At 57.1% G+C, this 23,711-nt stretch overlaps 3 protein-coding genes, 1 long non-coding RNA gene and 1 other non-coding gene across 5 annotated transcripts in view; 4 read left to right on the forward strand and 1 right to left on the reverse strand.

Moving 5' to 3' along the window:
• LOC137463017 (uncharacterized) overlaps nucleotides 1-23,711 on the forward strand; it is a 158,613-nt gene that overhangs the window by 13,325 nt on the left and 121,577 nt on the right. The window lies entirely within an intron of this gene.
• On the forward strand, nucleotides 395-8,957 carry EEF2 (eukaryotic translation elongation factor 2). Its single transcript, XM_068173865.1, has 15 exons — nucleotides 395-578; nucleotides 1,197-1,411; nucleotides 2,145-2,326; nucleotides 2,410-2,621; nucleotides 3,308-3,486; nucleotides 3,759-3,864; nucleotides 4,136-4,249; nucleotides 4,387-4,525; nucleotides 5,139-5,334; nucleotides 5,476-5,734; nucleotides 5,961-6,068; nucleotides 6,150-6,503; nucleotides 7,164-7,346; nucleotides 7,424-7,556; nucleotides 8,308-8,957. The coding sequence occupies exons 1-15, from the start codon at nucleotides 576-578 to the stop codon at nucleotides 8,499-8,501; spliced, it is 2,577 nt and encodes an 858-aa protein (XP_068029966.1). The 5' UTR covers nucleotides 395-575; the 3' UTR covers nucleotides 8,502-8,957.
• Nucleotides 3,922-3,990, forward strand: LOC137463221 (small nucleolar RNA SNORD37). Its single transcript, XR_010993863.1, has one exon. It is a non-coding gene; the product is annotated as a small nucleolar RNA SNORD37 (small nucleolar RNA).
• Nucleotides 9,111-17,360, forward strand: DAPK3 (death associated protein kinase 3). Its single transcript, XM_068173866.1, has 9 exons — nucleotides 9,111-9,228; nucleotides 9,954-10,099; nucleotides 11,503-11,863; nucleotides 12,644-12,773; nucleotides 12,916-12,964; nucleotides 13,088-13,114; nucleotides 13,214-13,366; nucleotides 13,796-13,841; nucleotides 13,982-17,360. The coding sequence occupies exons 2-9, from the start codon at nucleotides 10,038-10,040 to the stop codon at nucleotides 14,522-14,524; spliced, it is 1,371 nt and encodes a 456-aa protein (XP_068029967.1). The 5' UTR covers nucleotides 9,111-9,228; nucleotides 9,954-10,037; the 3' UTR covers nucleotides 14,525-17,360.
• NMRK2 (nicotinamide riboside kinase 2) lies at nucleotides 17,074-23,635 on the reverse strand. The gene is made up of 8 exons (XM_068173867.1): nucleotides 23,447-23,635; nucleotides 21,149-21,239; nucleotides 19,933-19,981; nucleotides 19,559-19,730; nucleotides 18,616-18,687; nucleotides 18,077-18,183; nucleotides 17,585-17,670; nucleotides 17,074-17,500 (listed from the first exon to the last, which is right to left on the reverse strand). The coding sequence occupies exons 1-7, from the start codon at nucleotides 23,470-23,472 to the stop codon at nucleotides 17,585-17,587; spliced, it is 603 nt and encodes a 200-aa protein (XP_068029968.1). The 5' UTR covers nucleotides 23,473-23,635; the 3' UTR covers nucleotides 17,074-17,500.

The following is a 23,711-nucleotide window of genomic DNA, read 5'->3' on the forward strand; positions in this document are numbered from 1 at the left end:
CCGGAGCATGCGCACTGCGCGCACCCTGCGGGACCGGGGCGGGGCGGGCCGGACCCACCGGTGTCCCGGACCCACCGGTGTCCCGGACCGCTGCCTGTCACCAGGCTCGGCCCTACCGCCTTCTCCTAGTGGCCGGGCTCCCGCGCTCGCCCGCCGCTCGGTGATACCGCTCCGAGGGCGGCCTCATCGAGCCCGCTGCCCCGAGCCGGTTCCTACACCGGCAGCGGGAGGGGCGGACTTTCCTCCCGCTGAAGCCCGGGCGGGGCGGGGCTGTCGCTGTCGGTCGCTGTTCCCCCGGTGTCGCCTCGCTGCAGTCCCGGTGCAGCCGCGGTCACACCCACGTGGTGCCGGCGAGGCGGACCAGCCTCCTGACCATAGAGTCCGCGGGGTAGAGCGGCGCGGCCGCGCACGCGCTCGGTGCGGGCCCCGCCCCTCGGCGGCACCGCCCTATAAGAGGGCGCCGGCTGACGTCAGCGCTCTCTTCCGCCCGCTCTGCGCTCGCCAGCGAGACAGGGCCGAGCCGCCGCCATTGCCGTGACCCCCCCGCCCCGCAGCATCCGCCGCCATCCGCCACCATGGTGAGCCCCCGCCGCCCGCCGCCGCTCCCGGCGGGATGAACGGCCGTCGCGCTTCCCGTATCGCCGGGGATGGCGGTTCCGCGAGCGCCGCGGGTCGCACGGCGGCGGCCGCGGCCTGTGCTGCCGGGCTGGGCCGCAGCTGCGGGGAGAGGGTGGGGCGGCGAGAGGGGGCCGGTCCGGGCGGCCGTGACACCCCTGGGGCCGGCAGGAGCCGCCGGTGTCGGTGCCGGGGCTGCCGTTGCCCCGCGGGGCTCGGGAGCGGCCGCGCTGATGTGGCAGCGCGGTGGTGGCGCCGGGCACGGGGCGCTGCGGTGCCGGTCGTGCCTTATGTAACGCTGCGGTCTGGGCTGTCACTGTCACCGGCACCGGCCCGGGCTCGGTTTTGGGGGCGTTTTGCGCCCTGCACCCGCTGACACCGCGGCGTGAGGGACACTGAGGCAGGGAGGGGTTGGTGCCGCAGCCCCGCTGCGGTGCCCTTGCTGCGGGTTGCGTTGTCACCCAGGCAGAGGTGGTGTCACCGTGAGCGTGGCAGGTATTTGTTTATGGGAGATTCGGCTTCCTTGGAATTGCCAAAGCTGTTTTGGTACGCGCTGAGCCCCCCTTCTCCCCGCCCTCAAGGTGAACTTCACAGTAGACCAGATACGGGCCATCATGGACAAAAAGGCCAACATCAGGAACATGTCGGTGATCGCCCACGTGGACCACGGCAAGTCCACGCTGACGGATTCCCTGGTGTGCAAGGCCGGGATCATCGCCTCGGCGCGGGCCGGGGAGACCCGGTTCACCGACACCCGCAAGGACGAGCAGGAACGGTGCATCACCATCAAATCCACGTGAGTGCTCTCCCCTCAGGCTCCTGCTGCTCCCTGGGCTGAGCTCATGAGGGGATTGGACTCCTCCAGGAGGTGGAAGGAGCTGCTGTTGGGCTTTGGTCTGGTCCAGAAGCTCATCTTGTGCTCCTGAGGGTCTTGAATGGTGGAGCAAGTGTTGATTAGCTTCTGCTCAGTCATCGAGCAATTGTTTGCTGGGTGCTGGGGAAGCAGCAGCTTCACCCTCCCAGTTCAGCACCAGGATTGTTGGATGTCCCGTGGATGTGGTGCGGAGACTCTTGGGAGCGTCTCTCGGGGTGTACCTGATGGCTGTGCTGCCACAGGGAGTGTGAGGACTCTGAGGGGCCAGAATAGGGGTGGAGAACATGGTTGGGATTAGTAGGAAAAGCCTAAATCCACGATTTGGGAATGGAACCCTTTATGGGTGCTGGAGAGCTGCAGGGAGTTGGAGGAGGTTGGGATTCTGGAGGATGTTACGGTTTAGGAAGGACAGGTTGTACCTGTGCTCCTGTTATCTCGCACGCTGACCTCCCTGGAATACTCTTCAGGAAATCCTGGAGCCCAGCATTTAGGTTGGAAAAGATCTTCAAGGTCACCAACTCCAACCTGGACCACAGCACTGGTTGCCACCTCCAGTGGTGGCAGCTGTTTGTGTGGGGCAAAACATTTCTGAGCTTTAGGGATAAAATGATTCTGAGCACAGATCATCATTTTAATAGTTTGTGCTTTCTTTCAGAGCCATTTCTCTGTTTTATGAGCTCTCTGAGAACGACTTGGCCTTCATCAAGCAGAGCAAGGATGGTTCTGGTTTCTTGATCAACCTCATTGACTCCCCTGGGCACGTGGACTTCTCCTCAGAGGTCACTGCAGCTCTGCGAGTCACTGACGGCGCCCTGGTCGTCGTGGACTGTGTCTCTGGTGAGGTTTTCTGCAGCTGGAGAGCTTTTTGGGGAATTTGGAGGTGGGGATAACTCATTCCTAACTAACTGTGTGTTTGGCAGGCGTGTGTGTGCAGACAGAGACTGTGCTGCGTCAGGCCATCGCCGAGAGGATCAAGCCTGTGCTGATGATGAACAAGATGGACCGAGCGCTGCTGGAGCTGCAGCTGGAGCCAGAGGAGCTGTACCAGACCTTCCAGCGCATCGTGGAGAACGTCAACGTCATCATCTCCACCTACGGAGAGGGAGAGAGCGGCCCCATGGGCAACATCATGGTGAGGGGAGGCTCTGAGCGCTGGGATTGGGTTGAGATACTTTGAGAGGGAGCAGCTCCCTCCTCAGTGAGAATTCCCTGTCCCAAGTGGAGGACAGAGGGATCTTGAGGGTGCCTGAACTCCCAGGCTTGGGATGGCTTGGGGCTTTCGCTGGCTCCCCTCCCAAATTTCCTGTTCAAGGCCTGAGCAAATAAAGGCTGGGATTGTTGCCCAGAGCAGCTGTGGCTGCCCAGTCCCTGGAAGTGTCCAAGGTCAGGCTGGGCTGGGCTTGGAGCACCCTGGGATCAGGGAAGGTGTCCCTGCCCATGGCAGGGGTGGAATGGGATGGTCTTTAATGTTACCTTCCCACCTGCTCTGCTGCTGGGTTCCTGGGAAGGGAGCAGGGCTGTGGGTGTCAGGTTCTGAGGAGAAGCTGGAGGTGTCCATGCCTTCCTGATCCTCCTGGGAAGGATGGGAATCCTACCTGCATGTGAACCTGAGTACACACCTGATGGGAGTGGAGAAAAACCAACCCAGTTCTGTGGTGCAAAGCTAAAATGGTGCCTGTCCCAGGCCTCAGAGGTGGTCACTGGGACAGAGTTACTTCAGAATCTCAGTGTCCTGAAGGTCCATTTTGTACAGGAGTGTTTTTGGGATGGGGTGGGATGGGGCTGCTCCCCTGACCCAGCTCTGCTGTTCCCTCTCAGATTGACCCGGTGCTCGGGACCGTGGGCTTTGGCTCGGGCCTGCACGGCTGGGCCTTCACCCTGAAGCAGTTTGCTGAGATGTACGTGGCAAAGTTTGCTGCCAAGGGAGATGCCCAGCTCAGCCCAGCCGAGCGTGCCAAGAAAGTTGAGGACATGATGAAGAAGCTGTGGGGAGACAGGTGAGGAGGGAATGGTGCTGTTCCAGATCAGCTCCTCATAGCTGCAGCCTGACCCTGCAGAGGATGGGTAAAGAGGATGGGGAGGGCGTGGTTGTGCCTGATTTAACAGGAGTTAATTACGTTTTGGTGAGTGCTGGAAAGCTGGATCAGGGGGAGGGCAGGAAATGGCTCTTCCTCAGCAGCCCTTGGCTCTGCCCTGAGCAGGCAGAACACGCTGTGTGTCTGTAGCTGACCTGAGCATGGACATTTGTCTGATTTCCTTCTCTCTGCAGATACTTTGACCCTGCTACTGGCAAGTTCAGCAAATCTGCCACCAGCCCTGATGGAAAGAAACTGCCCAGGACCTTCTGCCAGCTCATCCTTGACCCCATCTTCAAGGTGAGTTCCTCTGGGTTCCTCCTTGGCCGGCGCCTCCCACTCTGCGCTTCTGTTCCGTGCGTGATGATGGAAAATTTCTTCACTTTGACCTGACTTGTTTGATTGAAGAAATTCAGCTGTCTGACACACCTGGTTGCTCTGGGGGCACAGGGGCTGTGTCTCCTGGGGGGAGGCTGGGTGCTGAGGAGGAGCAGGAATTCTCTGCAGGTGCAGTGGTGCAGTTGCTCCAAACTGGGTCACGGCAGCGCTCCAATGTCTGCTCTTGTCGCAGGTTTTCGATGCAATCATGAACTTCAAGAAAGAAGAGGCGGCTAAACTGATTGAGAAACTGGACATCAAGCTGGACAGCGAGGACAAGGACAAGGAGGGCAAACCCCTGCTGAAGGTGAGGCTGGTCTGAGTCCTCTGGGGAGCAGCTGAGCAGTTGTGCTGCTCCAGCTGTGTCAACATCAACCTACTTGGGAGGTGGGAAGGTGAACCCCTGTTGTGAACACTCTGACTGGGTCCTGCTGCTCTGTCCAGGCCGTGATGAGGCGGTGGCTGCCAGCTGGAGATGCCCTGCTGCAGATGATCACCATCCACTTGCCTTCCCCCGTCACAGCCCAGAAGTATCGCTGCGAGCTGCTCTACGAGGGCCCCCCTGACGATGAGGCTGCCATAGGTAGGATGAGCTGCTTTGCTGCCAGGCCTCAGCTCCAGCACGCCTGTAACCAGTTTGTTCTCCATGTGCACGGCTCAGGAGCGTCTGGAATTGAGTCTGTAGCTTTTCTAGCATGGATCAAACAGTTTTAGTGGCTCACAGCTCTCTTCTGGAGCACTGAGCTGGCTGAGTAATCTCAGAGTAGCCAGAGGGTCCATGTGAACCTCTGTTTGTTGAAAACATTTCTTGGTGATATGATCTTCCATGGAATCTCAGAATAGATTGGGTTGGAAGAGATCTTGAAAGTTAGCCCCATCTCCTGCTGTGGCAGGGACACCTTCCACTGTCCCAGGCTGCTCCAAGCCCCATCCAGCCTGGCCTTGGACACTTCAAGGGATCCAGGAGCTGCCACAGCTGCTCTGGGCACCCTGTGCCAGGGCCTGACCTCCCTCCCAGGGGACAATCCCTTCCCAGTATCCCATCTACCCCTGCCCTCTGTCAGTGGGAAGCCATTCTCCATTTTCTCTTGTCCAGACAGAAACCCTTAGGCTGAGACAGTGGGTGCGGGTCTTGAGTTGGGGTTTTGGGGTGGGTGCCAGATACATCAATACATCTCTCTCTCTCCCCCTCCCAGGCATTAAGAACTGTGACCCCAAAGGCCCCCTGATGATGTACATCTCCAAAATGGTGCCAACCTCTGACAAGGGACGTTTCTACGCTTTTGGCCGTGTCTTCTCTGGTCTCGTCTCAACTGGCTTGAAAGTCAGAATCATGGGACCAAACTACACACCTGGCAAGAAGGAGGATCTGTACCTGAAGCCAATTCAAAGGTGTGTCCTGGCTGGGGTGTTGAGTGATTTTGATGCTGTCTTAGGTCTCTTCTCATGTCTAAGGCTTGTCAAGGTGCTTTGCTATGGGCTGAGTGGGATCTCCTCCCCTTCCCAACCTCGCTAATCCAACTTTCCCTTTAGGACCATTCTCATGATGGGCCGCTACGTGGAGCCCATCGAGGACGTGCCTTGTGGAAACATCGTGGGGCTGGTCGGCGTGGACCAGTTCCTTGTGAAGACTGGAACCATCACCACCTTCGAGCACGCCCACAACATGAGGGTCATGAAGTTCAGCGTCAGCCCCGTGGTGCGCGTGGCTGTGGAGGCCAAGAACCCGGCCGACCTGCCCAAGCTGGTGGAGGGGCTGAAGCGCCTGGCCAAGTCTGACCCCATGGTGCAGGTGAGTTGCTGGAATGGATCCAGGGGTGCTTCTTCCAGTCCTGGGGAGGTCTTGAGTGTTGGTCCCTGCCTTGTACCCTGGCTTGGTGCTGTGACACCCCTAGATGAGTGGGGAGTACATCTAGACGTAGCTCTGTGGGTCAAACACAAAAAACAGAGGGAGAGTTGCTGGTGTTTGTGGCTGTGGCTCGTTCTGAAGCTTCACCTGCTGTTCCTGGTGTTCCCAGTGCATCATTGAGGAATCTGGGGAGCACATCATCGCTGGCGCTGGGGAGCTGCACCTGGAGATCTGCCTGAAGGACCTGGAGGAGGACCACGCCTGCATCCCCATTAAGGTAGAGAGGCCGGGTGCTGGCTGAGCTCGGGGTGGGGGTTTGGCCAGCTTTGGTGCCTCACACCCCACTCTGTCCCCGCAGAAATCAGATCCCGTGGTGTCCTACCGCGAGACGGTCAGCGAGGAGTCCAACGTGATGTGCCTTTCCAAGTCCCCCAACAAACACAACCGGCTGTACATGAAGGCCCGGCCCTTCCCCGATGGCCTGGCCGAGGACATTGACAAGGGCGAGGTGTCGGCCCGGCAGGAGCTGAAGCAGCGGGCACGGTACCTGGCTGAGAAGTACGAGTGGGACGTCACCGAGGCCAGGAAGATCTGGTGCTTCGGGCCCGACGGCACCGGCCCCAACATCCTCACCGACATCACCAAGGGAGTGCAGTACCTCAACGAGATCAAGGACAGCGTGGTGGCTGGCTTCCAGTGGGCCACCAAGGAGGTGAGGGATGGCATCTTGGTGTGGGTGGCATCCGTGCCTCTATGCATCTGTATTTTTTTTTTCTGGTGGGAGCAAAATGTGACAATCCAGTGAATAGCACAGTTGGTGTCAAGAGGAAAGGTGGTCTGAGGGTCTTGACAGGGATCTGCTTATCTACCAATTATTTTCAGGATTAGACAGGAGAGGACTGCAGGGTAAATTGACAAACTGGGAACAGCAACAGGAAGAATTCATTTTCCTGTCTACCACTTAGTTTCAATCTGAAGGAAATTCCAAGCCACCAACTTCTTTGACATTACCAAGACAAAAGAAAAAACCGTTTCCCTTGGCCAAATACTTGGGTTTCAGCACCAGAAATGTGTGACAGCTCTTGTGGCTTGAACCTGAGCTGATCGTGAGGATGCTGCAGTGGTGGCACAGGGGTGGGAACTGGTGCTCCACAGAATCCTTAGGTTGGGAGAGACCTCCCAGAGTCCAGCCTTTGTAGGTTTGAATGCTCTTCCCTCAGCAAGGAGGTCAAGTGGCTCCTGGGTGGACCCTTGCACTTGCTGCTCAAGGAGCTGCTTCCACAGAGCTCCTGCGAGCCGAGTGAGCATCACCCCACCTGGGCACACCGAGTGCCTCGGGGCGGTGATGTGTGACCCCGTTGTGCCCTGGCAGGGAGTGCTGTGCGAGGAGAACATGCGCGCCGTGCGTTTCGACGTGCACGACGTGACCCTGCACGCCGACGCCATCCACCGCGGCGGCGGCCAGATCATCCCCACGGCCCGCCGCTGCCTCTACGCCTGCGTGCTCACTGCCCAGCCACGCCTCATGGAGCCCATCTACCTGGTGGAGATCCAGGTGAGGAGCCCCTGCCAGCCCACGGGGGAAGGGGGGACAGCAGGTGGGTGCAGTCCTGACTCCAGTCTCTCCTGCAGTGCCCGGAGCAGGTGGTGGGAGGCATCTACGGGGTGCTGAACAGGAAGCGTGGCCACGTGTTTGAGGAGACCCAGGTGGCCGGGACCCCCATGTTCGTGGTCAAGGCCTACCTGCCTGTCAACGAGTCCTTCGGTGAGTCCTGGAGCCATCCTGGGAGGGGAGAACCTTGGGAAGGACCTCAAGGGATCCTCGAGTTGAGCTGTTCACCCAGCAGTGTGACACTGAGCTGTGTCCCCAAGTGCCACATCCACACTTCAGAGGGCTTTGAAAGCCCTCCAGGGAGGGGATCTCCAGCACTGCCCTGGGCAGCTGTGCCAGTCCTTGACCATCCTTCTGGAGAAGGAATTTTCCTAGAAATCTCCAGCCCTCCCTTGGTACAGCTTAGGGGTGTTTCCTCTCATCCTGTCACTTGTTGCCTGGGAGAAGAGACCAAGGTTGCAGAATGTTTTGGGTTGGAAGGGATGTTTCAAGGTCTTCCAGTGCCACCCCTGCCAGGGGCAGGGACACCTTCCGCTGTCCCAGGCTGCTCCAACCTGGCCTTGGACACTTCCAGGGATCCAGGAGCAGCCACAGTTGCTCTGGGAATTCCATCCCAGCCCCTCCCCACCTTCCCAGGCAAGAATTCCTTCCCAATATCCCACCTGGCAGTGGGAATTCCCTGTGTCCTGTCCTTCCATATGTTTGTCCAAAGTCCCTCTCCAGTTTTAGGCACTGGAAGGATCTTAAGTTCTTCCTGGAGCCTTTTTTCCACTCCCACCTCACACTGGTTGGGATCTCAGGAGGCTTTCGAGAGCATCTCTGGGTTCCTGTGCTCTATCCATGGAAACAACGTTGAACCACGGCCACTCCTGTCCTACCTCACTTTTTGTCTTTTCCCTCGCAGGTTTCACAGCAGATTTGAGGTCCAACACAGGGGGCCAGGCCTTCCCCCAGTGCGTCTTCGACCACTGGCAGATCCTGCCCGGGGACCCCTTCGACAGTGCCAGCCGGCCGTGCCAGGTGGTGGCCGAGACCCGCAAACGCAAAGGGCTGAAGGAAGGAATCCCTGCCCTCGACAACTTCCTGGACAAACTCTAATGAAACTCATGGAACTCTGGGAGAGCAGGAAAAATTTAATTAATTAGCGTTATCACCCATGCCGCCAGGGGGTAGGCGCCCGTGACCACCATCTTGTTAATTAAATGGGTTTCATAGCGATTTTGAGAACTTCAAATGAGGAAAACAAACAAAAAGAAAAAAAAAAAAGCCTTATAGGTTTCTGTGTTGCACATGACTCATCTTTGCCATTGTAACTAAAACATTTCCACTAGATCTGCCCAATTCTGTATTTATTTGACTCAAAAAGAAAAAAAAAAGTACTGCTGCAGAATGGCCTGGAAGGGAGTGGGGCGTGCTTAAAGAGGACAAGGAAAAGGGGGGGGGAAGAGCGAGGGGGTGAGGATGCCTTATCTGCAGCGTGACTGTCCGTCGTGCCCATCGCCGCCTGTATTAGTGCCACTGGAATTAATAAAATTGGATAAATGGTGACGAAAATGACTTTTTTTGGGTGTTCCTAAGGGTGAGGGTGGCGCCCTCTGGTGGGGGTGAAGGGGTGGTGCCACCCTTGGCCCCGCCCACCCCCGGCGCGAGGCCGAGCGGCGGGGCGTGGTCTCTGGCAGGGAGTGGGCGGGGCTTGGGTGCATGAGGCTGCTGCGGTGTGGGCGGGGCTCCATGCGGAGCTGGGCGTGGTTTGTGTGAGAAGGGGCGGGGCCTGCTGTGGTGGAATGTGGCGGCGGCGACGCGGGCGGCGGCGGCGGCGGCCCAGGTTGGGAAGGGGGGCCGGTGCTAATGAGGGGTCTGTGAGGGGCGACGTGGGGCCGGGAGGGGAGCTGAGGGGCTGCGAGAGGGGTGATGGAGAGAGGCTGGGTGGGCTGGGGAGAGAGGGATGGCGCGGGGAGGGGTGTGTGGGGGTTGAGGCCTGTGGGGAAGGAAAGGGAGGAATGGGGGGGGCTGTGGCTCGGGATTGAAGGGTTGTGCGGCCTGTGGGATCGGGATTGGGAGGGGCCGTGGGGCTGGAAAAGGAGGGGTAGGGATTGGGATGGGGTGGATGTGGAGATGGGGAGGGATTGGGGGCTGTGGCTGTGAGAGGGACTCTGGGGAATTGGAGTGGGGAGGGGCTGTGGGGCAGGAAAGGGATGTGCAGGGATCGCGGGCGGAGTGGGTGTGGGGCCTGTGGGGCAGGGAGGGTCAGTGGAGGTTCGGGATAGGAGGGGAAGAGGGCCAGGAAAGGGATGAGGAGGATTGGGTGGACGGCGGGTGTGGGGCCCGTGGAGCAGGGAAAGGCTGTGGCCCCCTTCCCTTCCCTGTCCCCTGGGTTTTGGGGTGTGGTGAGACCGGGGGACACCCCCGGGACTAGCCCGTGGCTCGGCCGCAGCTGCCGCACGGCACTGCCCAGCCCGGGGCTGTGCATCCCCCGGGGACTCGGGGTCCCTGTGCTGGGTGCTGGTGGGAGCTCCTGGGACACAGCCCCTCTTTTTCCCGGTGTCGCAGGTGCTGATCCCCGGCTGCTCCCCGCTCCTGACATCCAGCGCTGGCAGCAGCGGGGAGGCTCCCGCTCCAGAGGGCCCCGCAGCCATGTCCACCTTCCGCCAGGAGAGCGTGGAGGACTTCTATGAGATGGGGGAGGAGCTGGGCAGGTGAGGGGCATCCCGCTGCGTTCTGGGGGGGCTTCCATGGCTGCACCCCTGCCGGGAGCTTCACTGGCTCCGGCTGCTGCATCCCTGTGGTGTCCCTGTGCCCCTTCTGTAGGCAGCAGGGCCAGGGCTGTGTGGAGCCAGGCACCTCTAGCAGACAGAGATTAAAAAAAAAAATAGCGTTAATTAACGTTGCTCCCGGTGGAGCTCCCGTCCGGGGTTGGCGGCTTCCGGCCCTCCTCGGTGCCTGCGCCTGGCCCGGCGCCTGTGGGAGGGATCCAGGGTGACTCAGAGCCCGCAGATGGGATTAAATCAGTCGGGATGCAGGGGCGGCGGTGGGGGAGCTGCCTCGGGATCCTCCAGCGCTGCCTCGGCCGCGCCAGACCCACGCCGTGGCTCGTCCTCAGGCACTTGGGCAACAAAACCGTTTTGGGTCGCTTAAGTGTTTTTTTTTTTTTTTTCAAAGCAGAGGAGCTTCCAGGAGTAGCTCCAGGTTCTTTTGCCTCTCTGTGGCTGAGGTTGGTTGTGAGCCACGGGGAGGGGTGTGGTGCCCATGGCTGGACCCCACTCTGCCCCCACTCTGCCCCCCAGGGCTGTGCGTGTCCTTGGGCATGGTCCAGGGCTGTTTAAAGGTGTAAAGGAGCCTTCCTGGCCATGATCCAGGGGTGCATAAAGGTGTAAAGGAGTCTTGGGTCCAGGTGCAGTCACTCTGATTTCCAGAATTTCCCCTCCACCTGCCTTCTCCATCAGGGCTTTAGGGTCTCCCTGGACCACTGGGCTCTGGGATTTGCTCCTGGGGGCTCCTGGCTGGGATTGGGGATGATCACAGCAGCACCTGAGCAGCCCAGGGAGGATTGGCAGCTGCCACATTGCTGGGAGGAATTTCCTTCCTCCACCCTGGCTGGTGCCAGGGCGTGCAATCCCAGCTCACGGCATTCCTGGAAGGAACTGCATCCTGCAGTCCCCATCCTGGAGCTGCTTCCAACGAGGATCTCCTCTCCCTCTCCCTCTCCCTCTCCTGATTTTTCATAGAAGAGCACAGAGGAAAGAAAGAGAAAACAATTTCTATTTCTGCTCCTTCTTTTTTCCCATGTGGAATGTGTTTGGAGAGTTGTTTACCTGGGGTGATTGCTTGGTTGGATTCTGGTGAGGATTGTTTGAGCCTGATGGCCAATCCAATCCACCTGTGGCTGCACTCTCAGAGAGAGGCACGACTTGTGAGTTAGTGAGATATGATAGTTTAAAAAAGCAGGTTTGTAGTTTTAGTATCTCCTTTAAATAATATATTAATGTATTATAGCATAGTTATAATAAAGAAATCATTCAGCTTCTGAACGGGGGTTGGACATCAGCATTTCTTCCCACCGGGTTCACCTGCATTTATAATTCTCCTCTCCTCTCCTCAGCGGCCAGTTCGCCATCGTCCGGAAGTGCCGGGAGAGGAAGACAGGCCTGGAGTACGCGGCCAAGTTCATCAAGAAGCGGCGGCTGTCGTCCAGCCGCAGGGGCGTGAGCCGCGAGGAGATCGAGCGCGAGGTGGACATCCTGCGCGAGATCCAGCACCCCAACATCATCACCCTGCACGACATCTTCGAGAACAAGACCGACGTGGTGCTCATCCTGGAGCTGGTGTCCGGAGGGGAGCTCTTCGATTTCCTGGCCGAGAAGGAATCCCTGACGGAGGAGGAGGCCACCCAGTTCCTCAAGCAGATCCTGGACGGGGTGCACTACCTGCACTCCAAGCGCATCGCCCACTTCGACTTGAAGGTGAGCTCTGGCTGCTGCAGACACCTCAATGGGAGCAGGGATGAGCCCCCAGCTGGGCTCTGGGAGCTGCAGACACCCCGTGTTCAGCACTGGGAGCAGGGATGAGCCCCCAGCTGGGCTCTGGGAGCTGCAGACACCCCGTGTTCAGCACTGGGAGCAGGGATGAGCCCCCAGCTGGGCTCTGGGAGCTGCAGACACCCCGTGTTCAGCTCTGGGAGCAGGGATGAGCCCCCAGCTGGGCTCTGGGAGCTGCAGACACCCCGTGTTCAGCTCTGGGAGCAGGGATGAGCCCCCAGCTGGGCTCTGGGAGCTGCAGACACCCCGTGTTCAGCTCTGGGAGCAGGGATGAGCCCCCAGCTGGGCTCTGGGAGCTGCAGACACCCCGTGTTCAGCTCTGGGAGCAGGGATGAGCCCCCAGCTGGGCTCTGGGAGCTGCAGACACCCCGTGTTCAGCACTGGGAGCAGGGATGAGCCCCCAGCTGGGTTCTGGGAGCTGCAGACACCCCATGTTCAGCTCTGGGAGCAGGGATGAGCCCCCAGCTGGGCTCTGGGAGCTGCAGACACCCCGTGTTCAGCTCTGGGAGCAGGGATGAGCTCTCAGGTGGGCTCTGGAAATAAGCACTGAGGAGTGGGGGTCAGTGCACTCCTGCAGTGCAGTGGGGCTGGTGCTTGGGATCTGTCCCATCTTGAGGCACTCATCCTCTCCTCTGGAATGAGGAGCCCAGGGCAGCTCCCCCAGGCTGGTGTGCAGGGACAGAGCCAGCTTCTCTCCCCCCACAGCCAGAGAACATCATGCTGCTGGACAAGAACGTGCCAAACCCTCGCATCAAGCTCATCGACTTTGGGATCGCCCACAAGATCGAGGCTGGGAATGAGTTCAAGAATATCTTTGGGACCCCAGAATTTGTAGGTGAGCATTCCTCGGGGTACTGAAAGCTTTGGATTAGTCTTGGAGAGACACCCAGCACTCTGGTGCTGCTGCCAGGATGTGTCCATGGGGCCAGGCTTCCTTCCCCCACAATAAACCCATTTTCTCCCCTTTCCTCCTAAAGCCCCAGAAATTGTGAACTACGAGCCCCTGGGGCTGGAGGCCGACATGTGGTGAGTGATTCCCCTCCTGAGCCCCTTGCCATGGCTCCAGCAGCCAATCCCCTCGTGCTGGTGGATGTCCCCTCGTGCCAAAAGCTCTGTGTGACTTCAGCCTCCTCTCCCTCTCTCTTCCAGGAGCATTGGGGTCATCACCTACATCCTGTGAGTATAAGGCAGCTCTGGAGGGGACAGGGCTGCAGGATGAGCCCCCCACCTCGGGCTGGAGCCTTTTTGGGGTGTCCCAACCCACTCTTTCCTCAGGCTGAGCGGAGCCTCCCCGTTCCTGGGGGAGACAAAGCAGGAGACACTGACCAACATCTCTGCTGTCAACTACGACTTCGATGAGGAATATTTCAGCAATACCAGCGAGCTGGCCAAGGACTTCATCCGCCGCCTGCTCGTCAAGGACCCCAAGTGAGGGACAGGGAGCAGAGCTGGGGGTTCCAGTGGGAGAGGGGACAGTCCCCCCTGCCCAACCTGCTGTGTACAGGCAGCTCCCTCTCTCCTGCCTGCGCCAGGGTGGGGTGAATTCTGGGATCACCCTGAGGGTGCCATAGCTCCACTGGGGTTTGGGAAGGTTTGAGCTGGGCCCCCAGGGCTCAGGGTTTGGGAAGTCGCAGTGGGGTCAGGAGGCTCCCACGGGATCCTCTGCCTGTGTTTCTCTTGGGAGGCAGTTTGAGGGGTTGGGGGCTGTTTGCAGGCCCTGCCTGGGGGTTCCTGAGTGCAGCAAGGCTCAGCCAGACCCCAAAGGCAATCACAGCATCCAAGCTGCTTTTCCAGAGCTTTAACAGGGGAGAGAGGAGCAAAGCCTCTGCCCTGATCCCAGCCTTGTTGTGTTTGCAGGAAGCGAATGACCATCGCCCAGAGCCTGGAGCACCCTTGGATTAAGGTGAGAAGTTAAAGAATCGGCACTTTTTGGGTGCCTGAGCCCCCGAGGCTGGGGCTCTGCTGCTTTCCCACCCCTGTGGGGGCTGGTTTGGTGTCACTGCCTGTGGGTGGGTGCTGCAGCCACAACTGTCCCTGCCACAGGTGATCAAGAGGAGGAACGTCCGCAACGAGGACAGCTGCAAAAAGCCCGAGCGGCGCCGGCTGAAGACCACGCGCCTGAAGGAGTACACCATCAAATCCCACTCCAGCATGCCCCCCAACAACACCTACATCAACTTCGAGCGCTTCTCCAAGGTCATGGAGGAGGTGGCTGCGGCCGAGGAGAGCCTCCGAGAGCTGGAGAGGAACAAGAAGTCCTTCCAGGAGGACATAGAGGCGCTGCTGTCCATCTACGAGGAGAAGGAGTCGTGGTACAAAGAGGAGAACGAGAGCATCAGCCAGGACCTGCGGCAGATCCGCCAGGAGCTGCAGAAGACGGAGGCGCTGAAGAAGCAGGCGCAGGAGGAGACCAAGAGCGTGGTGCAGGCGGCCAATGGGCTCAAGCGGCGCTACCGCAAGCTGGAGAACCACTACGAGGCCCTGGCCAAGCAGGTGGCCTCGGAGATGAAGTTTGTGCAGGAGCTGGTGTGGTCCATCGAGCGAGAGAAGCTGCAGAGCAGCGAGGGCGACGGCAGCATCCGCTAACCCGGCCGGCCCCGGGGGCTCCGCTGCTCCCTGCTCCCCCTGCTCGCCCCCGGGTGTCCCCCGGTGTGCAGGGGGTGCTTGTGCCTCCCTGGAGCCCCCACCTCGGGGGGCTGGGGCTGTGCCACCCCGGGGTTTGGCTTCCTGCGTGCAGCTCCTGCCTGGCTCGTGTCCCTGCGCTCCCCGTCACCGCCGCCGCGCTCCGGGACGTTTGTCCCACCCCCCCACCCCGGGTCTCCGAGCTGCCCCGGTGCCCCGTGGCGGGGTTGGGGGGCAGACACCCCCTCTGCACTACAGCAGCAGCCACGCATGGGCTGGGACCAAGGACTGATCCCTGTGTGGCCTCACACTCCGCAGCCCCCCGGGAGGCCCCTGCTCCCTACATTCCCCCCAGGGTGCTGCAGCCCTTGTCCCCCTGTCCCAGCCCTGGCTCCCCCTTTTCTCAGAATAAAGGTTTCTGTGTAGCGGGGCAGCTGCCTCAGCTCCTGCCATGGTGGGACAGGGGTTGGGAGGGGGATAAGGATATGCCCCATGGTGACAACTCCTCCACTGTGCTCCCATCCCAGAGGGGTTTCCTTAATTTGAGGGGGAATTGCTTTTTTTTTCCCTTATGAGACCCAGTGCTGGTGGGTGAGCTCGCTGTGGGCATGGAGGGAATTCTAGGGATGGTTTGTGGGGTGTTCCCAGGCTGGAGGAGCCCCCAGCCCCTCTTGCCTGAGACCCCTCACTCCTGGGGACAGGGGGAGCCAGGTCCCAAAGCGCCACATTCCGGAGAACACCGAAGCCGGGAGCTCGTTTCCCCTGGGAGCACTGTGGGCTTTCCGACTGCCTGTGCCCCCCTGGAGCCAAGATCCAGCTGGATTTGAGCCGGGGGAATCGCCAGCCAAATGCCAGTGGATGGCAGCCAGCCCCCTGGCTGGCCAGGGTGGGTTCACCTCCAGCTCAGCTCCAGCCCCAGGAGATTTGCTCCTTTTAGGATTTGTCACTCTTCTGTGGCCCCTGTGGATCGGGGGGGCCATGCCCCATGTCCCTGTCCCTGCTGACGTTCCAGCAGGTGTTGGTTTCACCCTCATGCGTGGGACACGTGGACCTGCTGATAATTTAATCTGCCCGGGTGTTCCCTGCCAAGGCACTTGGCTCCCACAGGAGGTGGCGTGACTGGGGCTGTCCCAGTGTCCAGCACGGCCACGGGGTCTGGCCACGTGAGGGGACACCTGGGGGCTTGGAGGCTTCAGGGTGCCCCATCCAGGCACTGTGTGCGGATTTGGGTGCAGCCCCAGCTCCGTCGGCAGAGGCAGTGGGTGAAAGGATGTATGGAAACCCTATAGTCCCAGCTGTTCCCAAGCCAGGCAAAGGTCACATAGTGAGAAACCTTTCCTGGATTCTCTTCCTGCCGAGGGTTTGGGTTTCACGCTCCCAAAAGGCTCTTGGAAGTCACTGGTCATTCACCCCGGCCCCGGAGCAGCAGGGGATCTCACTCACGTGGATGCACGAAATGACAGCAAAATAGCTCTAAAAAAGCAGAATTTGGGGTGTGATTCATGATTTCACGAGTCTCTTGATCCTGAAGTCCGTAGGAACGTGTGTTGGGAACGAACGGGCTGTGCTGCCCCGGCGCTGTGACGTTACCAGGATGTTCTGCTCCAGTCCCCTCTCTGCAGCTGGAGCTGCCACCACCCCGTGATGTTTCCTTCTCTGTGGACAGACACCAAAATTCCTTTTTTAGGCTCCCATTTCTGCTTCCCAGAGTTTGGCAGGAGGTGGGAGCGAGGGCTTTTCCCTTATAAAGTCTTCACAAACCCCAAATGCTTTTGCACAGCTTAAACCAACTCGTGCAGGCACGGGGAAACCCCATGGAAGCCACGGCTGCATCCCCTGGGATCTTCTGTTCCTGCCAGAGCTGAGCTGTGGGGAATGCTCCATGTAGGATCCAGGGTGACAGGTCACAGCAGGGTGTCCCTGCCCGGGGAATGGTGTCATCCGAGTAGGGTGGGTGTCCCCAGGAGCCAGAGCTCTTTCTGGCCACGGCATCCCTGCCCAGGACAACTGGAAAATCACGGGAGTGGGACCAGGACAAGGAGATGGATCTGGCTCCCCTCTGGCTGCTGCAAGCCCCCCCATCTTGGTGGGTTTTTGAGTGATTCCTCATTAACTAAAATTAATTAATTAAAAGCAGATGCTTTTCCAGAACACTGTGTCTAATTCAGGCCCCAAAATCTTGGGGAAGGGATCCCCCAGCCAAATTATTTCAGTGCCTGAGAGCTGCCAGTGCTCATGCCCCAGGTTTTGTATGGACAGGAGCTGAAATTCGGGTGATGTTTTAGCTTTTAATGCCTGAAATGATTCCAAGGGAAGCACAATTTTATTACTCATTCCCTGAGAAACCCCCCCGCCCCCCAGTTCACCTCATGGATTTAAATTCACAAACTGAGCCATTCCCACCTGGCTGGGGCTTATGTGAGCACCCAAACCCATCGTGAGACGTGGAAGGAGCTTTGAAGCCACCCAGGGCTGGAATTTCAAACACCCATGAAAAAGGGGCTGTTGCTGTGTTTTGGATGAGCTTCACACCCATTTTTATTGCAATAAAGCTGAGTGATGAATTGAATCAGGACCTCAGAAGGAGACTGAAGTGGATTTTTACTGAATTGGTGATGTTACAAACAAGCCTTGCACGAAGCCTTTCTGTCTGCAGGAGCTCTCTTGTTTTCCCAGCCCAGCTCTACTTGCTCTGCTATAAAAATGCCGTTTGCAACTTCTCTGTAAGCCAGTGGACTATAAAATAGTTAAAAAATAAACCCCACCGAGGCTATCCTGTCCATGTGGTGGGAATAAGTTATCCTCAGTTTTCAATTATATACAGAAGGGACTTGCCAAAGGGCAGTGGGAGAGGAGTTCACACAAGAAAAACCTCCCATTCCCACTTCCAAGTATTATTTACATCGCGCTGTACACGGATCTTCTGGATCTTCCCAGACCCTGCAAAGGAGGAAGGGAAAAAGAGTGAGATCCAAGCTGCTCCCAGCACAATCCCTCGCGTTCCACCCTCTGGATTTTACTCACCTATGAGCAATTTAAGAGCTTGTTGTGAATATCTTCAAAGACTTGGTTGTAGAGTTCATCCCTGGACTTCAGGCCGTCTAAATAAACTGGGAGAAGAAAGGGGGAGTCAGGCTGGGGCTTCCCATCAGGATAAGATTTTGAGAGATTAGTTTTTAAATATTTCATATTTTATTGACCCAAAGGACAACTTGTTTTTCTATCAGAAAAACAAAACCATCCTGAAAAGACAATGGCCTGTGAAATCCTTATTCCATTGTATGTCCCTTCTTTTTCTTTTTAACTTTTTTGTTCCCTCTGAGTCCTTAAAAGTACAAAGCAAAGGGAATACTTGGCTCTAAAACTGCCAGTATTTATCCAAGTAGGCCAGGATTACAACTTGGGAGTACAAATATCACCGTGCATCATCACAGTGGAAGTTTCCTGGAATGAAATCACCCAATTCCTTAAATTCCAACCCCACGGCTGAAGGATTTGTGTCTGGGGAAGACTTACCCACATCCACCCCACAGTCCTCCATCTCCTTCCTGTGCTTGAGGTACATGGGCCAGACGTGGCCGTCGAAGAGGCCCGGGGGGTCGGGCACGGTGTAATTCCGAGTACTGGCAATAACAGCATGGAAAAGGAATGTCAGGAGGGCGTTCCTGAGGTTTAGGTTGGGTGTTAGGAGAAGAAATATTCATGGAAAGGATTGGAAAGGATGGATGTGGCACTTGGGGTCAGTGGTGAGGGGTTCATGGCTAGACTCCATCTCAGAGGTCTTCTCCAACCCCAAGTTGACCACATCAAATTCCCTCCCCTTCTAGTCGAATTTCCCACTCTAATCCAATTCATGACACCAACACATCCCAGAACCTGTGAATGCCCATCCCTGGAAGTGCCCAAGGCCAGGCTGGAGCAGCCTGGGGTGGTGGAAGGTGGGATGAGATGCCCTTTAAGGTCCTTCCAACCCCAACCATTCCATGATTCCACGCCTAAGAGCAATGGAAAGGACAGGAGGGAAGGACTGGATGCACACCCAGGAATGTTCTCACCTCCTCCTCCTCTTGCACTCGTCGTAGGGCACTGCCAGGTAGTAGCGAAGGTCAAACAGCTCGATCAGAGGTCTGGGCAGGGGACAAGGACAGAACGTGGAGATCTCACTTTTAATGACAGGAAAAAGCATGAAATCACCCCAGACACCACAAAAATCTCTCTGCCTCTACGGGATTTGTGTCTGTTGAAGACAACCCAAGGGTAAGTGCTTCCCTCACGGGTTTTTAACTCAAAACTATGGAAAGCTTCTTTCTGAAGGTCAGAATGGCCCAAGCAGGGACTTTTCCCACCCAAACACCTGCCACTGGTCCTGAGGGGGATCAGAGGGGATCCTGTGGAGGATCAGGCACTGGGCTGGGAATCCTGGCTCTTCCTAGATCATTCCAAAATCAGTTTGCAGCAAAATCTGGGACAGGGCAACTCCTCAGCTCGTGTTCATGGAAGTGTCCAAGGCCAGGCTGGACGGGGCTTGGAGCTGGATGGGCTTTAAGGTCCCTTCCAAACCATTCTGGGATTCCATGGTCCTCCACAAAAATCCAGGGAGTTGTCTGTGCCACAGCTTGCTCCTCTCACTAAGCTCAGTGTAAAGCAAGCACGGGAGAGGACAGTTCCTAAATTCCAGGAGAGATTCCAGGCAGTGAGTGGATTATTGCCTTGTTCTCACCAAGGTGAGGGGATGAGGGGAAGCCTGCACCCCTCTGCCAGCAAAAAACCTGCTCTGAAACTCCCCTGGAGTTCAAGGCTGTGCCCCAAATCAGAACCTTAAATTCACCTCACTTCTACATTTAGGAGTTAATTTTACATTTTTCAGCAGGAAACTCTCTGGGGTGAGAATTCGGAACAAGGCAGGAAGGGGAAATTAGTAAAAAGGAGTTTTTAGCTCCGGCACGAGGGATTTAAGGACCTTCCCTGGCAAACCATGAAGAGTTCTCCAAACCTTACTTGTAATTATAAAGCAGGAAGCCTTCAATGACCAATATATGGATATCTTGGGAGCTTGGCTCCCTAGAGCCAGGTGTGACATTCACCCCGTGCGAACGGGCAAACTTCACTGGGTTCTCAATCCAGGCCCGCACTGTGCTCACCATTGCCTCCATATCCAAGGAATCCAACACTAGTCAGGAGAAAGGGGGTGGGTGGGAAAAAGGGACACCATCAAACACCATCAAACACCACGGGCTCGAAAGTGTAAAATAGATTGAGCTTGGTAAAGTTACAATTACTGAAATTTACTGTTAAAGCTTTTAATAATGAAAAAAGAAATACTTAGGAAAAGAATATACATTACTGCATCCTATAGGGAACACTGCTCTTACCATCCCATTGTTTAAAGCCGTCTTCCCCGACTTCTATTTGATCTTGTGGCTGAAATATAGTGAGCAATAAAACATTGCTGCAACCTCAGCGGGATCAGTTCCCTCCGATGCCATCAGCACCTGGCCACTACTGCAACACACAACCACCCCTGGGCACTGCCAGCCACAGCCCCACCTGGGGCTGCAGGAACATTCACATTCCCAGCTTGCCCCAACCCCAAGAGCTCTGGGAAGTTCCCTTGGCTCACTCAAACCACCTTGGATAAAGACTTTTATGTTAATCCCTCGATACGTTGTTTGTAAGTTGGCGAAATTCTACAGGGCGTAGTTTTATAAATCAACATATAGGAATTTTAAAGTGCAGATGTAGTTAAATAAGTGCTAGAATGTACATTTTTCTTAAAGAATAGGTATTTGAACTCCTCTAATTACAATGCAGGTGGGTATAGCAGCACTTTGCTTTTCTCGTGTTGGCATTCGCTCAAAAGAGAAGTTACTGATTTTTATGGAAAATCCAAGAGAATGCCTCCCCCAAAGGCTCCTAAGTGATCCAATCTGTGCAGCACAGATTGAGCACACAGTGCTGGGGCTGGAGCACTTCATGTTTTGGGGATGACCCACAACTGCTCCAAGTCCATTCCTGCACCTCTTGGACTTCCACGTGGGGTGGGGTCCATGGATATCCTCATTCCCATGAAATGGTGCAGGGTTTAGGAACATTCTGCACTCCCAGGCAGAAGGCAGTGAAGGTCTTCTGCATTAATCTCTGCAATATTTTAGCTGGGTTCTGATACAGATCTATCAAAGCTCCCCCATAAAACCCTCTTTCCATATTTAAACCAGCATAGAGGTGCTTAAATCCTAAAGCATCATTTAGCAGTCTCATTCTTAATTTAATAAAATAACATGGGAAATCCCAATTTGGAGGAAATAATTCATGCAGAGCACAGTAAATAACCTCTGCCTGAAATCAGTACTAAATTTAAACCTGTTGTTAACACTTAAAGGTGGTTTTGCTGTGACTGCTCTGAGCTGGGTCATGCAAAGCTCCTGTGGCATTTGTAAAGGTCAGGAGCTCCCCACCTGCCCAGTCATTGAAAAATCAAATATATATATATAAAAACCCCCACAAAACCAGAAAAACTGTGGCTCCTAAGCTGTCAAAACTGACTTGCCCTGCATGTACAATTAACGCTGCAAGGAAGAGGAGACTCACCTTGAAGAAATCGTCCTGATGGACCACGCAGCAGTTGGGGAGCGCCTTGACGAGCCTGTTGGTCAAGGTGGTTTTGCCCCCATTGGTGACCCTGCACGGAGCGGGGCGAGACAGAGGTGGAAGAATCGCGTTAGAACCGGTCTGGGAGCCACTGGGACCCGCGGTGGGACAGACACCGCTGAAACAGCCGAGCCCTGAGTGTGCCCAACCCTGCCCGGCAGCGGGAGCCCCCGAGGGGACCCGAGCCCTTGAGGGGACCCGGGCACTGACCCTGAGGGACCCGAACCCCGCCCGGCAGCGGGAGCCCCCGAGGGGACCCGGGCACTGACCCTGAGGGATCCGAACCCCGCCCGGCAGCGGGAGCCCCCGAGGGGACCCGAGCCCTTGAGGGGACCCGGGCACTAACCCTGAGGGACCCGAACCCCGCCCGGCAGCGGGAGCCCCCGAGGGGACCCGGGCACTGACCCTGAGGGATCCGAACCCCGCCCGGCAGCGGGAGCCCCTGAGGGGACCCGAGCCCCTGAGGGGACCCGGGCACTGACCCTGAGGGATCCGAACCCCGCCCGGCAGTGGGAGCCCCTGAGGGGACCCGAGCCCCTGAGGGGACAAGAGCCCCTGAGGGGACCCGGGCACTGACCCTGAGGGACCCGAACCCCGCTTGGCAGCGGGAGCCCCTGAGGGGACCCGAGCCCCTGAGGGGACCCGGGCACTGACCCTGAGGGATCCGAACCCCGCCCGGCAGCGGGAGCCCCTGAGGGGACCCGAGCCCCTGAGGGGACCCGGGCACTGACCCTGAGGGATCCGAACCCCGCCCGGCAGCGGAAGCCCCTGAGGGGACAAGAGCCCCTGAGGGGACCCGGGCACTGACCCTGAAGATCCCCAACTCCTCCCGCGCCCCCCCCGTTTGAATTTCCCGCCCCTCCAGCGCCGGCCGCTGATTGGCTGAAGCCACCCCCCAGCCCCGCCCGTTCCCCGGCTGCCGATTGGCTGTGACCACCCCTCCCGCTCCTCGCCCCCTTTTCTAGCGCCCCGCGCGCGCGCGCGCGCTCGGCCGCGTGTAACGGCCGCGCCGCTTCCCGCGCGCGCGCAACGGCGGCGCCGAGGGGAGCGCGCGCGGGGCCGCCATGGCCGGTGCCTCACAGCCCGGGCCCCTGAGGGGAGCGCCGCCATGGCCGGTGCCTCACAGCCCGGGCCCCTGAGGGGAGCGCCGCCATGGCCGGTGCCTCACAGCCCGGGCCCCTGAGGGGAGCGCCGCCATGGCCGGTGCCTCACAGCCCGGGCCCCTGAGGGGAGCGCCGCCATGGCCGGTCCCTCACAGCCCGGGCCCCTGAGGGGAGCGCCGCCATGGCCGGTGCCTCACAGCCCGGGCCCCTGAGGGGAGCGCCGCCATGGCCGGTGCCTCACAGCCCGGGCCCCGCTGCTCAAGACGGAGCGGCCGAGCTGCCCTCGCCCCCTCATACGCCCCATAACCCGTTTAATGGAAAATCCCTGAATTACTTCCTTATTTATCTTTTTTTTTTTTTTCTTTTAATAAATCCCTCGTTCGCATATTATTAATGTATTATCATTCTAATAACCCATATTGGCCTTCACTGTTCCATTTCCGGAACTCTCCCGCCGCGCTCTCACCCCGTCCCAGCACGAGCACACCTTAAACCCTGCTTTTTTAAAATTAAAATCAATGCCCTTTATAAACCACCACCCCATTTTATTAGAAACGGGGTTTTCCCCCCTCTTCGTCTCTCAGAGAAAATTTAAAAATAATTATTTTGGTCTTTCTGTACGCTAAGTTTACTTGAGAGAGTGTTTTTGCCATCTCAGCATCCCTCCTGTTAAAACTATAAAAGGATATATAAAACTGTGGATAAAAGTAGCTCTAAAAATATATAAACGTCTGTGTGAGTATAAATTTGTATATATAAGTATGTATAGAACACAAGTATACAAAATAGATATAAAGTGTATATAGATAAGTCTGTATGAAAGGATGTGCTGCCCTGCAAAACTCCGATGAAGCAGCATCCATCCTTTAAATCCTATAAAATATATAAAAGGATACAGAAAAGAAAGGTACATCTCAAAGGATATACTAAGATCTATATTAAATATATAAAAGTGGATGTCACCCTGCTGTATTTAAGCATCACGAATTAACACTCATCAAGTTGCATCCTCTCCCAAATCCCATATCCCGAATATTATTTTATAACCAGATAAATACCTCCCCCCCCCCCGCCCCCCGCCCAAAAATTAAACCAGGAAAAACATCAAATATCCCAGATTTTAGCAGGGACTTACCCTCCGATGCCTATAATATATTTCATTTTGCCGAGTCGCCTCTTGAGCCGGAATGTAGCGGGGGAAGGAGTTAAAAAAAGAAAAAAACCCAAAATTTGGGAAGGGTAAAAGAACTTTCAGCGGAACAAAAACTCCGCTGTCCCTGCTCCTTTATTTTTTTTATTTTTTTCCCCCTGGTTCTGCCCTGCCTCCCCGATAGTTCATTGAGGAAAAGGCGCTTTTGGGGCGGATTTATAGGGCCGTGTCCCCGCCCCGGAGCAGCCCT

This window comes from Anomalospiza imberbis, chromosome 27 (assembly GCF_031753505.1).
Source record: "Anomalospiza imberbis isolate Cuckoo-Finch-1a 21T00152 chromosome 27, ASM3175350v1, whole genome shotgun sequence".
NCBI lineage: Eukaryota > Metazoa > Chordata > Aves > Passeriformes > Viduidae > Anomalospiza > Anomalospiza imberbis.

Coding starts and splice junctions, on each gene's coding strand:
- EEF2 (XM_068173865.1), top strand. Junction 2,622..3,307: donor GCCCCATGGGCAACATCATG/GTGAGGGGAGGC, acceptor GTTCCCTCTCAG/ATTGACCCGGTGCTCGGGAC. Junction 3,865..4,135: donor TCCTTGACCCCATCTTCAAG/GTGAGTTCCTCT, acceptor CTCTTGTCGCAG/GTTTTCGATGCAATCATGAA.
- DAPK3 (XM_068173866.1), top strand. CDS start 10,038: ATGTCCACCTTCCGCCAGGAGAGCGTGGAGGACTTCTATGAGATGGGG. Junction 11,864..12,643: donor TCGCCCACTTCGACTTGAAG/GTGAGCTCTGGC, acceptor CTCCCCCCACAG/CCAGAGAACATCATGCTGCT. Junction 12,965..13,087: donor GGGCTGGAGGCCGACATGTG/GTGAGTGATTCC, acceptor TCTCTCTTCCAG/GAGCATTGGGGTCATCACCT.
- NMRK2 (XM_068173867.1), bottom strand. CDS start 23,472: ATGAAATATATTATAGGCATCGGAGG. Junction 21,240..23,446: donor TATATTATAGGCATCGGAGG/GTAAGTCCCTGC, acceptor CGCTCCGTGCAG/GGTCACCAATGGGGGCAAAA. Junction 18,184..18,615: donor GAGTGCAAGAGGAGGAGGAG/GTGAGAACATTC, acceptor TGTTATTGCCAG/TACTCGGAATTACACCGTGC.